A 16,831-nucleotide genomic window follows, 5' to 3' on the forward strand; every position below is an offset into this window, starting at 1 on the left:
ATGGTTTTTGCTCTACTGTATAAAGCACTTAGACTTAGACTTAGACTTAATTGTCCCTTGCAGGATATTTGTTATCACAGTAATTTTAGTGCAATCCTTTTCTCTTGATATGCTTTCAAACACAGACCGTTTACGACACGACCCCTCAAGTTTTGCTTGTACAGACGTGTCACCCCAAGTTCTTATGAGGTGTAACACCTCACTGTCACTCCACTGACTGCCTCAGTCTTGTTTTTGCCGGGTGACTAAAGCCTGTCCCTTCGCCTCCGCAAAATTATGAGGAATGTCGAAACGGATCACATGGCTGTTCAGACTGATTTAGAACCACGTATGAAAGTGGACCAAATCTGATTGGAAAAGATCAGATTCCCTGTGATTTGTGCTGTTCACAATGTCATTAAGCAAAGTCGTATGGGGGGGTAATCAGAGAGGTCAGTTGGGCCTTCTAAGTGGGATCCTGTTATCTCTGATGAGGCACTGACACCTGCTGGCTCATTGGTGCAACTACACTGTGTCTGAGCGGGATAGACCCTCCATCCATCAGCCTCAGAAAAACACAGTTTGCCTGGGGGACATTAAAAACTGAAATGAGATCAAATGTGCACATTTATATGCTTAATAGAGCTTCTGAAAACCTTGATAGTCTCTTTCTTCTAAAATGCAATATAGCTTCTTGAGGTTAATCGTCTCACTTTTGACACTTTGACATGTTGACTGATAATATGCTGATACCTGATTATAACCCCATTAAAAGCCTGTGTTAGAAATGTAGTGAGACCTATAGAGTTTAACTCCCAACATTTTAGAAGGACACAAATATAGTGGAATTAATGCAGCCCGACATGAGACGGAGGTCACAGCCAAATCACATGGAAATGAAAATGAAATAGAACCAAGGGCTTCATTGACTTCACCATACAATAACGACAATTAAAAAATAAAAATAAAATTAGAAACAAGAAAGCTATGTAATATCCCAGGGAGGAGAAAACTGAAGGAATTATTTGAATACCTTGGTAAAACAGTTATTAGTTGTTTTTTTCCCCCCACCATGATCCATCACCACGATCATGATCCATTACCACCATCCATGAGCAGGATCCAACCTCACATAAAGTCATATGGTGCATAACAGCATCATAAGAGAGGGAAAGGACATAGTAAGTATAGTGGCCATACTTGTTTTGCTTTTGTCCCCCTATTCCTTCTTATGCCTATTGACCCATTGCTGAAGTGGAAAAAAATGAAAAACCATTAAATAAATAAATGAAAAAAAGTACACAAAAAAGTTGCTTTTTGTTTCTAGCCAATGATACATAGATGGCATCTATGTCCTGCTGCCCCGCTAGATGGCGCTACTCGTGCTGTGAAAGATGCTTTAAGACACACACACACACACACACACACACACACACACACACACACACACACACACACACACACACACACACACACACACACACACACACACACACACACACACACAGTCGCTTACAAGCCATAACGGAAATATGATGATGAGAATTTCAAAATAAATCATCTCACGTATCTGACGAATAGGCACATAATTATAAAAGACGATTTATTCTGAAAACCTCCACCGGAGGTTGGCTTCACCTTGAGGTTACTTGACACCGCAGGCAGCTCAAAGTGCAGCTAATCAGGTCTGAGGAAGTTGTAGCGGCGGTAACTATGAACCAGCAGGTCAGAGACACTGAGGCGGATGTAGCAGAAACTGTGGAGAAGCTTAAACAGAAATATCTGGAGAAGAAGAGGAAACAGGTTTGAGCTTTAACGATCATTCAAAGGAGAAACGAGACACCTTCGTGGTTACAGTGCATAAAACAACATGTCAGTGAGATTACTGTCACCAAAACAATGCTAGCGTGCTAACACTGTCGAGCATGTGTCGTCTGTTTACTTTTACGTGAGCTAACCAAGTATAAACAAAACGACACAAAACTTGACGAAAACAAAGGAACTAGTTACAGCCACCGTTAACCTAGTTAACCCACCAGCTCCTGTTCTTTGCCAACTGTGAAAAACTAGCTAATTTGTGCAAATTTGAACTGCTAGCTAGTTGTTGTTGTGTCATACTTTATGCCCTCATGAGCCAAAACAACATTTTTAGAGATATGACATAATCGTCCATCCTTGATTCATGTCTATATATTGATCTGTATATATTGATATATGAATGTCTTGTTTTTGTTTTAGTTGCCACCTTCAGAAGACTTTCCCTCAGGAACCAGTGATGGTACGTGAACCACACATGACCCTTCACATGGTGCTTTCGCCTGAAGGGTTCTGGATTCAGTCTCCATCATTATCCACACTCGTTCATATTCATAACTAGAGTGGGACTCAGTCCAGAGCATTTTCAACAGTCCCCTTATGAACCAAAACCAAACCAGTTAAATTCACTGGATTCAGATTTTTGTGTCGCTTGTTCAGGTAGTTTAAAGGTGATGACATGGAGTCAAGTCACCATTTATTGAAGTCTTATTGGATTGATGGATTGATGGATGCTTTATCTGTACAATAAACACATTTAAATCCATACATTACCATCTGTGCCATTAACAAGATAATACAAAATACATAAAGTCAACATGTATCTGAAGTCTCTTTCAGGAACAGATTCATTTCCTCTCAGGTATAGTGACCATCAAAAGTAAGGGGCTATTAAGAACTAGTAAATGTCAGTACACAAAATACAGTTATGTCAAACAATAGCACAATAAGTTGAAACAAACTTACTGGTGGCTGCATGGTCTCAAATAACGGGATTTGTTGAGTCATCTTATAACAAATCTTCAATCAGATAGTTTGTTTTATCCGACTCGTCGCATCACACTGGTCTCAACCCATTTGTAATTGACTGATATGAAAAAAGGCCTAATATGTCTAACATAGCTTCATGTTGATTCTTTCAGAAGCAGTACAAGGGCTCATCTTGTCCCACAGACCCAGACAACAAAGCAAGGAGTTGAAATGCTACAGCAAAGCTTTAAATGAGCTGTTCAAAGCAGTTACCAACCACCCTGAACAGTAAGTCGTGACATTACAGTGCTATAAATCACAACTGTACATGTTTGTGACTAGTAGGATGTCTTTTCTCAGGTTTGGTAGCGATCATAATAGTCTGCATGGGAGTAATGAGGACCTGAGTGAGGACTTTGCAGCTGCTCCACTTCAGGACTCTCAGCTGTTTACAGAGACAGGTGAGTGTGTTTCAGAGCAAGCTAATGGTCATGACTGTTTGTGCTTTCTTTGCTAGAATGCTAGTGATACCTGGCCACTTTTAAAGCAAACTCAAAGTAGCAGCTGATGAAATAATTTCCTGAGGGAAATCATTTAAAATTAATGATTTCCCTTGACTTGATGAGGTCTTGCATATAAAAAAATCCCCCTCAAAGGATTTGTGCTTGAAATTCACTGGACTAGTTCTTGCAATTCATTTTCTTACTTTCCTATTATTGTAGAAATTTCAAACTTCACAGTCCTTCTCTTTTATAAATGCAGAAGATAATTGGCAATCCTTGGACTCTACTTTACCTCTATTTGTCCAGATGTGACCCTTCCGTCCTGTCTGGATAATAGCCCTGGGTCCCATGAAGCTGAGCCAGACCGAGAGTTGCAGAGACCAATCAACCAGTTCCCTGACTCATGCTGCTCCTCATCCTTGGTACCAGTAAAGGTTTACGAGGAAATGATGACCATCTATGAACAGCTAAAGGTGAGAAAGCAACTTGGTGTAAGTTCACTGATGTGGCGCCAGATGACACTTACAAGATATATATCCAGCATTACACACCAACTCAGAGTCAGAGAATGTTATGATACAAGGGCTCTTGTGTGTTTTTCTCTCCATTTTGTTCCCCATGCTGGTATTTAGTGATTTGTCAGGTTCAGTTTGTGTTAGAGAGGGAATGTTGTATATAAATGATAGTTAAAAGTGCCTGTGTGTTTACAGGCAGAGCGACAAGGCCAGCAGCAGTGGGAGAGGGAGCTGCATGAACGAGAAAGAAGGCTAAAACAACAGGAGGAGGCTTTTGGGAGGCTGGCCGGGCTGGAAGAGCTGCTCCATACTCGCATACTGGCTGTAGAGGAGGTCAGACACACACAAAGACTCAAACCTGTCACATTTAACAGAAGGGATGACTTTTTTATTTCTTTAAACACACATTGTTCCCATGTTTCCTTTGGAGAAGTAATAATATAGTCCTCGAACACAAACATCTTCTAAATACAGATATTAATAATACTTAATAATGTCCTAAAATGTTTATATTTATTTTCACATGTGATATGAAAAGATGACTTTGAACAACACACTGCTTCAAAGCCAAATCTAACCGTAAATTGCCCCGTAAATTGGGGTTGCAGATATAAACTAACCATTGAAAGAAATAAACCAACCTGTGCTCTAGACGATGCTTAGTAGTTTAATTGAACCCCAGAGTTGTTTCCATGAAGACCAAACAACATAATCTAGCCTGACATGTTATCAGAAACACCAGCAGGAGCTCAGCCAGCTGCAGGATCTTCTTCGAGAGAGGAGCAAAGAGAACAAGAGGCTCAAATCCAGCTTTGACACCATCAAGGAGCTGAATGACAACATGAAGAAACAGGTCAGAGGTGTTGATATTGCATCTGTATATTTTTTTTTCTTTTGCTCTTAGGTATTAATGTGATCACTGTGTGATTGTTATGGGCGTCATTGTAAAATAATCTAAACAGTAAAAAGTCTAAACATTTAGTTCAGCTTGTTTTGTTCACAAGAATTTTTTTCCTCATAATGAATATTATACAACCTATTGTGTTATTGATTGTGTCAAAAACTAGCGTGTGTGTTTGACTAGAATTTTCTCTAATTGAAGACACTGGTAAAATGTTAATTACAATATGGATGGAGAACAAAGATCATACCAAGCTATTCATTATGTGGACCACTAGAGGGCACTACAACATAAACCTCTTGCATTTGGATGTTGCATAGTGACAGTAATAATAATATCTTTGCTCATGGATTCATTCTCTGAGGTGCTTCACAAATAAAAAATTATAACATTAACATTTCATTGATTTAGGGTCACTGAGTTTACTCTTGTTTACTTGCGTTTTAGTGTCTTAGAGGTAATTTGTTGCTTTTGATCGAAAGTCTCTGCTTCAAAAGCAAATTTGTAAGGAAATATAATAATTTATCTTGTATTCCCAAGTTTTGCAAAACCTTTTGATATTCACTGTTTTTATATCAACAGCTGAATGAGATCAGTGAACAGAATAAGAAGTTGGAGAGTCAGTCCAAGAGGGTGCAGGCTCGACTTGAGAACCTTCAGGTAACAACACATCAACCACTTCACAAAAAACTAAGTTAAACCAAGTTTGATGGCATATACAAACACAAATGTTTGGTTAAAAGTGAAAACAGATGATTTTTCATACATTAATTGACCTATTCATTTTTCAGAGGAAATACGAACACAGCATAGCATCGAGAGGTTGTCAGAAAGAGAGCATTCAGACCATCGAGAGTATTAAATCATCCAAAAAGGAAAGAACTGCTGTCCCTGGAAGACCCAGCATCAAGGTATTTTTGTGTGTGTGTGTGTGTGTGTGTGTGTGTGTGTGTGTGTGTGTGTGTGTGTGTGTGTGTGTGTGTGTGTGTGTGTGTGTGTGTGTGTGTGTGTGTGTGTGTGTGTGTGTGTGTGTGTGTGTGTGTGTGTGTGTGTGTGTGTGTGTTACAGTTTAATGTTCTCCGAATCAGCAACATTTGTCCCAGATGTGGCTTCATTTGATTGTTAATGCGTTCATTGGTAAACCACTGTACGTTCTGCGTTCTAGAGGCACGAGGACACATATTGAGACTGGAAACTGTATCCTCAATATCTCCACATTCCACTCTGCCAGCTGCGTGATAAATCACAGTTGGTGATTTTATTATAACTTGTTAATGAAGATGAATATACTGCTGAATATCGATGCATTTTTCACACTGAACACTGATTGAGTTAAACTTTCCATGACCGTAGTTTTCACAGCAATAATCACCTTTAGGCTCCAGTATGAAATATTCACATAAGACGCCTGTATGTCCTATGACTGAACTACAAATAGTCAGAGAAGGTTGCAGATGACAAATTTAGCAATAATGATTTAACCCTTTTTTTGATTCTCCTTCCTTTTAGGGCAGCTCCAGTCCCACCTCACTAAAGCTCCTGGCACTTTTATTGGACTGGGTCCTTGACAGACAGACGTTCTCATCAGTGGCAGGAAATGAAGGGAAAGGTGTCGGGCAGTGTCTACCTCCGGAGGCTGTGCTCAATGACAGATGCCTCAAGGTGGCGCCTTCATTCCAGCTTCACTCTGATCATTGAATTTTGTTATACCTCTCATCAATCACCTATGCTGTCATGATCACAAAAAAGTTTTATTGTTGTCACCATCACAAGTTTTCTTTGTTTGCTCAGGTGCTGCCGTTATTAGCAGATCAGCTTCATCACACACCTTTGTCTGAACCTGACCTCCTCCTCAACCTTCTCCGCCTCATCCACTGGGTTTTGAGACACATGGACAACAGCACACAAGTAAAGATATTATTATTTCAGAGGGTAAAACTAGTTACAGGATGATTAAAGCAACAATAAAACATGTGGGGGATGTATCTTGTTAGCCTCGCTGTTCAGTTTTTACTTATTTCCTTTTTTAACAATGAATATCTAGAATGTAGGATCGACATGATGGTTACATTTGTGAATGTGTCTTATATATGATGTTCAGGAAGTGTTCCTGTTAGTTTGACGGACATTTCTTAATCGGTTGAACTGTTCCAGAAAATGATTCTGCATCAGATCACTACACCACAGTCACAGCATGTCAATCTGTATATTATTTCATGAGACTTTACTGTAAACTATGGGTAGCTAGATACTAGTACAAACCGTGGCACCATGAGATTTCCTATGTATTCTTTTCATTTTGTTATTTTTTGTCAAATACTGCAAAACAAAAGTTTGTTTCGTACCATTTGGGTGGCTGCCCAGTAAAATGTGATTTTATACATTTTTAAAGGAAGCGACTTAAATTTAGTTTTGTTTAAAAGGGACAATACACATTCTTATTATTAACATGTATACATTAACCACAATGTGTAAATTTGTCAGATCCTGGAGAGCAAGTGTGAGATCACAAAAACACAAATGCTGTTAGGTGTGTAGCCTGCTCCTTTCTTAGTTTTTGGTGTTTGGTCCATACAGGAGATAAGTGTAACTGTACAGAAAGCTGCTGGTTCACTTTCACAACATCCTACCACAGAAACCAGACATGACACAGTTTCCCTCGCCACAGAGAGGAGCACACATGCACTTCAAGCAGGGGATATCCACTTTATCGTCGTCTGGAGATCCTGTCGAGTCCCATCTTGTGTTCCGTCGAGAGGCGCGGTTATCTGAAGTCCCCTGCCAGTGTCTGTGCTTTGAACCAGAGTCTGCATGAGAACAGGCTGTTCCTGTGTTATGGCTTCGATGAGGATCTGTGTCATTATCCATTATATGGCCACATGGCTAGAGGGCCCCCCCCATAACAGATACTGTGCATCAGCCCTTGCTGGTTGAAGGGGTGATGGGTGACAGGACAACTTCACGCTGATACTACTTATTTGGCTTGATAACTTGCTGCAATCTCCATCTTATTCAAACCACTGGATAACACCCTCCAGCCCATATCCCCCATTAGCTTTCTATCTAAACTCTTAATTCCAGCTATGGGCCAGGCTCCAGCCGTCACCCCCGGACCACTTCTTCTCTCCCCTCCAGCTCCCAAGCTCCAGTCCCCTGCTCCAGCCCTCTGCTGCAGGGAGGCTCGCCCCTCTGTGTTTGTTTGTCAGGCCATGTCATATCTGCTCAGTGACATGCTTGATGTTTAACCGGAATCACATGCTCCCTTATTGTTGCAACATGTGTTCACTTTTTAAGACAAAAAACAACCACTATTGGGGCCACAATACATAAATGGAGGAAGGAAGATGTTATTTAAACTCTTATGGTAGGCAGCGACATGTAGTGAGTTTGAAAAGCACCAGCTCTCCAGTTCTATGGGAATACACAAATATTTGATGGTAGCTGTAGCTCAATGCATTGATTTATTAGCTGCTGGCTCCCTGACAGGCAGACCTTGTTTTTTTTTTATACAGACTTTGAAGAAGCTTATTATGGTCATATCCATATTTTTCACTGTTATGTAACAAGTAACTGGATGTGGGCACAGTTATGTATTATTTTGTGTGATAACCAATGTGTTTAAACTAATATATGTGTATTTCACACAGCATGTAGCCCTCTCTGCCACTCTGCGACGGATAGGAGAGGAAGTGTCGAAGCCAACTGCTGTGCTGCAAGATCCAGACCTGCCCAAGTCCTGCAGTGTGACTGCTGGACCGCTCAGGAACTGTCCCCTTTACAGGAGCACCTGTCGTCACACGCGTATCCTCTCCACCCTCATTATCCTCCGCACCGTCACACAAGGTATTATTACTGAACACACATGTACATATTGTATCTTTGGCATTATATTTGGAAAAGCAAACGGGTGTCAAGTTGTGGACTTCAGCAAGATGGTAGGTTAGAAATTAAAATAATGAATCAGCAAAGAATGTAACTATTATTTTCATGGAAATATTTCACTGGCACTCTCCCATCCACATAATTGCTTCTTTTGTCTATCCAGGAGTCCAAAACCCAAAGATGTTTCATTATATTGGTAATCAAAACAATAAATAATGTAAGAAGAGCAACAAATCCTCACATTTGAGGAGCAGGAAACCGCAAATGAGAATTTTTCTGTTACCATAGCTTTGAGATGGAATCTGAATTTCCACACATGATAGATTTCCACTTGGGATATGCTCAATTTCTGCCTGATGAGGAAACCAGACCAGGGTTGGTGTCACAGACTGAATTTTAATCAAAACCCAGCGGACATTAGTCAATGAGCAGTACATCTGTTAACACTTATCACACCTTACTATTTTAGCACCCCACCTGTGTAGGTGTGAAGCCACAGACAGGACATTGTTGTTATCACACTCACTTACAGTGCTGTGTAAACTTCTCATTTCAATTAAAATTTCCTTGGTGGTGTTAATAAAATTTGAGTGTAAAGAGGCAGCCGCAGCTCAAAAGAGCTTCACTGCGCTTGTCTGTCTGCACCCAACTATTATAGTTGATGAAACACGGCTTTGTTAATCAGTTCAGTTTATTAGGTGATACACACATAGCATGTTGGTGTAAGATTCAAGATTCAAGAGTTTATTCAAGATGGTAACGATGTAACGGATGGTAATGGTGGTCCGTCCATCACTGTAGTTCAGACTGAAAAATCTCAATAGTTATTGCATAGATCCATGACTCCTGAGTAAAATGATTGTAACTCACTATGAGTGTATGAATTTCGGTACAGACGGATATATCCTAATATATATCCTAAGGGTGGCACTTTGACCAAACTTGTTGTGCAGCCTTGATTGAGGGACATATTTCTATTGTGATGAGCAAGATCAAAATATCAGTTCAAAGATTGGGGCTTAGTCAATCTTAACTATAACTCTTTTGAGAATTTGCCCAATCATCACAAACCTTGGTAGATATCTGTAGGCCTTGGCTGGGAATAGGCCAACCAAAGTATTTTGTACCCATATGGGGGGAGCCACAATACAAATACCCCAAAATATGTACCTCAAAGCCCAGTGGTCAAGATTTCATAAAATTAAGAGGGCTGGCTGTAGAAGTAAGAATTAATGAAAGGAAATTAAGTGTTTCCACCTGTATTGAATAAATGAAAACGGGTATAGACATTCAAAGTCTCCAAAGGATAAATTATAATAACCTTCATTATTGCTTAACTTTCAGGCACCAACTTGAGGTTAAAATTTCAATTATTTTAGTGCTTTGGTTGTTAACCACAGGGAAACGTGTGGTGGAGCGAAGAGGCAACACATTTATGAATATGCTTAGATGATCATCTCATAACTACATTTAAAACAGGATGAGATGTGGCATGATCTGAGTGTTTACAAGTTTGGAAAGCGTCAAACATCTCAATCGGCTGCATTGCAAAGCTCATTTTAATTAAAAAAGGATGTCGAGCTTTTAGCTGCATTTCCTCTGCCCCCTGACCTCCCACACTATAAAACTCAGGGCACACACAGTGGATGCAGCCTCCATTTCCTGATGTATTTCACGGAACTCTCCTCTAAACTGACCTTACATCTGCTACTAATGCTTTGGGCTCCCTCACTATGTCGCCCTATAAAACGATTTTCTGTCCATCTGCTCACCAGGTTTGCTTTCTCCCCTTGTCTGGATTGATGTAAAACCAGATTAGTCATAATAGTATATTACCCTTAGTATATGTGGGGGTATTACCCAATAGAAATCTATTCTCTCATGTCAGGTTGTATAAATTTCACACTTCTAAATCTCAGGATTATTCGAGGCGATCACAGATCATATGTTTGATTTCAACGGGTGTGTTGGATTTTGGACTTAAAGTGAACAGCAGAAGAATGGCAGGGGTTAGTTGGGTTAAGATGTGTAAGGGCAGGTGGGCGAGTAATTTCCTGTTGCTGAGCAGATACAACAATAAGAATACAGTATATATGACAAAGATAAGATTTGTCTCCATGGAATTATTTCATCATTTATCTTGCAGTCCCAGTCTGTGTCAGCTGAAAAACTATATTGTCATTGAAAGAGGAAAATGACTCTGCCATTTAATGTAAAACAGAATCAAGGATCTCTTCATGTGAATATGTTTCTCTTCATCCTGTCTGCAGCTGACGTGTTGGCCCAGGCTCTGGACAGCCTCCACACCGAGCTGACATCCGAGGAGAGCCGAGGCCTGTTCATCCACTATGGAGGAGTGTGTGTGCTACTCATGGTGTTAAGGGCGGGCCGTGGCTCACACGCACCTATAGACATCCTGATGCAGCTAACTGAACCATCTCGTAAGCATGTCCCCTGTAACTGCTGTGGAGGACCATGGACTGTATATAGAGATGGGCGATGTGTCTTTACATTCTCCCTCTATCTGTAAATGAAGTCAAAATATCTTTGACACGAACAATTCCATCTTTTTAGTTTAGTCTATGTCCCATCACCATATACAAGTTTAATCGAACTGTAAAATTGAACGTGACAGTTACACTCTGTGCGGTTTCCTGAGTCAATTAGTGCTTCAATAGCACCTTACCTGTGACCTCAAGAGTCACTTTTAAAATTACTCTGTGAGCTTTGCCTGAAAAATCATCTGTGGTTGAAGCTTCTGTAATCACTCAGATTTATAGACTGTCTTTACTATCACTATTTACTTTGATTAATCCCAGCTCCTGCTCCAGTGTCTCTCCACCCCTCGTCTTCATATAAAAACCACATGTTATATGTAAAAGTCACTGCACTCACATCAATCATAAGCACTGGTCAGGCAGGTTTACAAGTTGAGTGCACAAAACTTTGGACGTCCTCCACCTCTGGGCTCTTTTTTTGTTTGAAAGACAAGAGTTGATGGAGATGGACGTGGAGGACCATCTCGTAAGCATGTGTCCGATAACTGCTGTGTAAGACCATGGACTGTATATACAGATGTGTCTTTACATTCTCCCTCTATCCATAAATGAAGTTAAAATATCTTTGATACGAACGATGCCATCTTGTGCATTCGTTACGTTGACTTTTTAGTTTAGTCCTTGTCCCATCTGCTAACGTGTAGGAGTCAGGATTTTTGACCTATTGCAGGCAGCCACCAGGTGTTGATCAAGACACATAGGCTTCCTTTTTCAGGAGCTGTCATGTCGTCCATCTTTATAAACAGCCGATGTGTAGAACCCACCACCTTTGTATTATTATAAGACCGCTCTGAGGGTAATGAGCTGCAGGTTTTTACATCACTCTTCACATGAATGATCTGTATAATGTACATTAACTAAATACTCAACTTCAGTTTGAAAGAAGAACACCGGTCTGAAGCATTTTAAATAATGTAGTTTTTAAAGAAAAAATCTGATCTTCTTTTGATAAATTAGAAACTTTCCTACTGTAAAAATTATGTAGCCTCCAGGTATGCTGGTAAATACAAGTTTATCTTGTAGACGGTTGATGTTGTAGAAAGCAAAGTCTTCTCTTAAGTAACAGCAAGAAACAGAAACATACTTTCTTCCAAGTATAATCGAACTGTAAAATTGAACGTGACAGTTGCGGTTTCCTGAGTCAATTAGTGCTTCAATAGCACCTTACCTGTGACCTCAAGAGTCACTTTTAAAATTACTCTGTGAGCTTTGCCTGAAAAATCATCTGTGGTTGATGAAGCCTTGAAAGCTTCTGTAATCACTCAGATTTATAGACTGTCTTTACTATCACTATTTACTTTGATTAATACCAGCTCCTGCTGCAGTGTCTCTCCACCCCTCGTCTTCATATAAAAACCACATGTTATATGTAAAAGTCACTACACTCACATCAATCATAAGCACTGGTCAGGCAGGTTTACAAGTTGAGTGCACAAAGCTTTGGACGTCCACCACCTCTGGAATCTTTTTTTGTTTGAAAGACAAGAGTTGATGGAGATGGATGTGGAGGAGAGAGCAGCTGCAGTGTGTTTGCATGGAATAGCGATTTTGGCAGGGATATGAACCATATCATTTAAGACTGCTGTACGCTAACACACAGCAGAGCTGTACACCAGAGGCGGCTGAGGCCAGAGCTGTGCGTGTATACATAGTTGTGTATGTCAGGGGGACTGTAAGTCTACCAAGAATTGCTAATGATTATGTTTTACAAGCAGTAATGAGGGAAGACGGTAAAGGGGTGAGGGAGAGGGGGAGAGAGGCTTACACCTGAATATTGCCAATAAAACAAAACAAAGAGGCCTAGCTCGACGCAAAGCACTCAGACAGACAGGATGCCTGTGGTCATACTGCGACAACTTGACGGCTTGTATAAAGTTCAGTCACAAACTCTAAAATTTACACAACACATTTTGTGATTGGCGCAAAGTGCCACTCGAACACTCTCTGGTAACAGTGTGTTACTGGCTTTGACTGATGTCTGGTAAACAGTGGGTACATTAACCAAACTTACAGTGGATTCAACTTCCATGGTCACATATGGACCCACTTTCTGTGTATATTTGCGTTCTTTTCAAGCTCGCCACAGTAGAGAAGATGTGTTTGCCGTTGTATGTTTTGATAGTGTTGCAGTTTCACGTTTCTTACTATTTGTTTATCACTGCACCTATGTTATTATGCACGAGGAATGTGTGGGATGTGGCACACATTTAAAAGAAGATCAGAATCAGAAGACCGGGCTTTTAGATAAGATGGAAAATAAGATATTTGTGCCCCGGAAGAAAATGGATGAATTGTTTGTGAGGATTTGCTGCCTTTTTTTACTTCAATTTTACCGTAAAAAACAAGCTGGTTGTAAACAGCTTTCACTTTTCTGTGACATTTTATTACATCCGCTCTATGCAGTTGCGGGCAGGTGTATTGTAATTTTCTGCATCTCTCTGGGCAGTTTTTAAAAACATTTTTCCTTATTGATTTGGCAGCATAAGCATGAAATGGGAAGAGAGAGAGAGGAAGACGTGCAACAAAGAGCCAGGTCAGAATGTAGTCGACGGCTGCTGCAGGAGGGCTCAAGCCACCGTTTATGGGGCACCCGCTCTACCAGGTGAGCTAGTGGGTGCCACTGTCAGGCAGTTTGAATCCAGTTTGAATTAAACTTGGCACATTGGTTAGGAGTTAAGTCACTATTGATTTTTTTCAAATCCGTCAAAGGTCACAGTCACAGCACGGGATCAAGGTCTTTGAGAATTATGAACAATTATCATAAATCTTGGTTGATATGTTCAGGTCTTGGTTGGGAGCTGGCTGCAAAAAACAACAAAAAACAATTATGTGTACCTCAAAACCCAGTTCAACTTAAATTAGCTCATTGGTGACTTCTCCTGAACACACACTCAGAGTTTCCTTCACATTTAATGAAGGGGGGGGGGATGAAAGTGATGGAAGTGGAAATGAGTATGTGATTGGGCTGCACAGTCTTAATACAGAGTTTAACCAACTGAAGTGACTTTGCTGTGATTTTGTTCCTGGACCAAACTATCCTCTCCTTCTTTATCCTTCTCTTTGTATCAGATCCTACCTGTCCTATCCTTTCTTACCTGAATCTGATCCTCCTCCTCCTCCTCCTCGTCCAATCTTCTCCTGTGATTTAATGCAAACAGAGCTGCTGTACCATGCAGCTGCAAAGAAAAAGTCGCTCTGTGGCTCCGATTGTATTCCCTCATCCACATACGTGGTTTAAAACAGCGAAGAGTTGCTTGTTTGAAGGAGCAGGAATGTAACTTTAGTAGAAACAAATGTTTGTTTATTAGGAACCGACTAATTTTAGGATTCATGAGGTTGACATTTGTTCCTATTAATGTAAAAAATGTGCAGCTTCCATCTGTGTGGATTGATGCTGATGTCCTTCTTCTGTTTCATCTCCCTGTGTGTGAGGTTTTTTTGTTTGATGAAGGGAAGGTCAGAGTTAACAGTGACAATATGGACGCTCTTCCAAATACAATAATCCCAGAATCCTTCTGACCAGCATCTGTGTTGCTGTCTCATTCAGTTTGATCGTTTGAGTGTCCATGTAGTTTTCATTTCCATGCAAATTTAAAAAGTATGACCAAATGAAATCTCCTCAGAAGTTTTAACATTAGTCAAAAATGTGGTGCTCATCTGCAAAATGGTTTTGTTAAAGTTCTGTCTTCTTCTGCTGTGCTTGTGTGCAGGCTACCTGAATCCCTTCCTGGAGGCTTGTAGCTGTGAGGACTTTTTCCGAACAGCATCCCAGCTCCTTAAACACCCTCGTCTGGAGCTCCCATCACTGGAGAAGCTTTCTATCCTTCTGCAGAAACTCTCCAGCGACAGGTAGGCACAGTGATCTCCATACTGATGAAATCACACACTGATGTGTGTGCACTGATCTTGGGTACTTAAAGGGATAGTTCTCAGAAAAATGAAAATGTTTCGTTCAGGGCCTTATGTTGGGAGTGGAATGTGGAAAATTGTTGGTGCCTGTCTTTTGAACTTGCAAATAGCTCAATTATTCAAATCAAGATTTCAGTCTTGCATACTCTTGTAAAAACATTACTCATTGTTGTGCTGCTGTTTGCGTCTTGTCTATTTTTCCCATTGTACACGATAAAATGTTGCATAACTTTTAAATTTGTCAGTCGTTGAATTTGTTGTCAGTTTATTTTGACTCTTTTCAGCTACTGTCAAGTCTTGTTACTCACTCATATTTATGTTATTATTCAATGTGCATAGGGATATTTTATCAGCACAGAATGAAGACACGTGAAGTCTTTTGACTGACTGTTGTTTGGTTTCATTTTGTCCAGGAAGAACCGTCGTCTGTTTGAGCTGAGCTCTCTCCACCTCCAGATACAAGAGCTGCATCACAAAACCAATCACACACACACTTTCCTCTGCCTCAACCTCAGGTCCATTCTCCACAACCTTAGATAACACACACACACACACACACACACACACACACACACACACACACACACACACACACACACACACACACACACACACACACACACATCTGCTGGAGTGGAGGGTTTCTTTAAAAGCTCAGATTAAAGAAAATTCTATTCTCTTGAACACGTTGCTCGGTCTTTCAAGTCCACCCCAACAGTAATTGCTTTATGTCCGACTGTAAAGTTCCTCTGCGCTCCGTCCCTCTCTATAACATATGCACACCCACATTCTTTATTTATGTAGTGATGTTTTTTGAAGTTCTCTTGTCTGTCAAAAGGACTTTAACGTTGTGTATGTTTTTGCGCTTTGTGACTCCTCTTGTTTTCCGTGTCCCACAATGCTAATCTGATGTTTTTGTGTTTTCTGTGGTGGAAGACCTTGTATAAAATGAGTGTCATACTTCTCAGGGGCCTTAATGGGTGTCTCATGTGCTCAGAGGAAAAGAGCCTGTGACTATGAAGCTTTTTAATGGCAATAAACAAAAAGAACTAAAGAACATTTAAGATTGGACTGCATATAAAAATGCCATAATGCATATGTTTTGTATCAACGTCTTATTTGTTTGCATGGGTGGGTTGATGGGAGTAATGGCCTCAGTATGGGACACAATGGTTGTATTGGTTGATGGGGAAGATTGGAGGGACTGGAACAATCACAGCTGCTATTTAAAATATATTTATAGAAAACCAATGGGAAGTGCTTGGCCGCTCAGGATTACAAAGGGTGACCTAACTTGTTAAGGCCCCGAAGGATCTGCATTCCAGAACCCTGTTAAATTCTAAAACCTTTTTCAGGACAGGGTTCTACGAGGCTGGGATTTGCTGGATCATGTGTCTTTGGATCCCTTTTATTGTAGACTATTTTATTAAGTGTACTTGTACACTGCAAAGCCCTTGAATTGAACAGGAATGCAGGATTTGAAAATGTAACCCTGAAGAGTAAACAAAACCAGTAACACATAAATTCACAATTAATAAAAACGAACATTTGATGCAAGAAAAAGCTTGGTTCTGGGGGGAGTTAGATTGAGTTTCTGTAGAGACTCGAGTCTAAAGAAAAGCTTTCTTTGATTTTAGTTTACACAGGGTTCACACATGCATCTGTTATTGATAGCAGGACTGATAACTAAATTATGCCTAATGTGTTTGGTTGCATTTTTTTTAATTTCTCAACAAACAATGCAGAGACCTTCATGAAAAAAAACATCTGTTGAGTGCCTACATTTATGAACATGCATTT

The 16,831-nt window shown here is 40.3% G+C and overlaps 1 protein-coding gene across 1 annotated transcript; it reads left to right on the plus strand.

Moving 5' to 3' along the window:
• The first annotated feature begins 1,673 nt into the window (after positions 1 to 1,673).
• LOC118119684 (coiled-coil domain-containing protein 138-like) lies at positions 1,674 to 16,090 on the plus strand. Its single transcript, XM_035173840.2, has 15 exons — positions 1,674 to 1,782; positions 2,218 to 2,257; positions 2,937 to 3,051; positions 3,124 to 3,224; positions 3,573 to 3,739; positions 3,977 to 4,114; positions 4,515 to 4,634; positions 5,265 to 5,342; positions 5,474 to 5,593; positions 6,192 to 6,344; positions 6,474 to 6,590; positions 8,330 to 8,525; positions 10,835 to 11,005; positions 14,833 to 14,971; positions 15,445 to 16,090. The coding sequence occupies exons 1-15, from the start codon at positions 1,693 to 1,695 to the stop codon at positions 15,569 to 15,571; spliced, it is 1,872 nt and encodes a 623-aa protein (XP_035029731.2). The 5' UTR covers positions 1,674 to 1,692; the 3' UTR covers positions 15,572 to 16,090.
• The last annotated feature ends 741 nt before the right edge of the window (positions 16,091 to 16,831 follow it).

The sequence above is a fragment of the Hippoglossus stenolepis genome, chromosome 13 (genome assembly GCF_022539355.2).
Source record: "Hippoglossus stenolepis isolate QCI-W04-F060 chromosome 13, HSTE1.2, whole genome shotgun sequence".
In the NCBI taxonomy this organism is placed as follows: Eukaryota; Metazoa; Chordata; class Actinopteri; order Pleuronectiformes; family Pleuronectidae; genus Hippoglossus; species Hippoglossus stenolepis.

Bases quoted from the DNA above. Each gene is read 5' to 3' on its own strand.
- LOC118119684 (XM_035173840.2), top strand. From the start codon at position 1,693: ATGAACCAGCAGGTCAGAGACACTGAGGCGGATGTAGCAGAAACTGTG. The intron at 1,783-2,217 runs GTTTGAGCTTTA...TTTTTGTTTTAG, and splicing joins TGGAGAAGAAGAGGAAACAG to TTGCCACCTTCAGAAGACTT. The intron at 14,972-15,444 runs GTAGGCACAGTG...CATTTTGTCCAG, and splicing joins CAGAAACTCTCCAGCGACAG to GAAGAACCGTCGTCTGTTTG.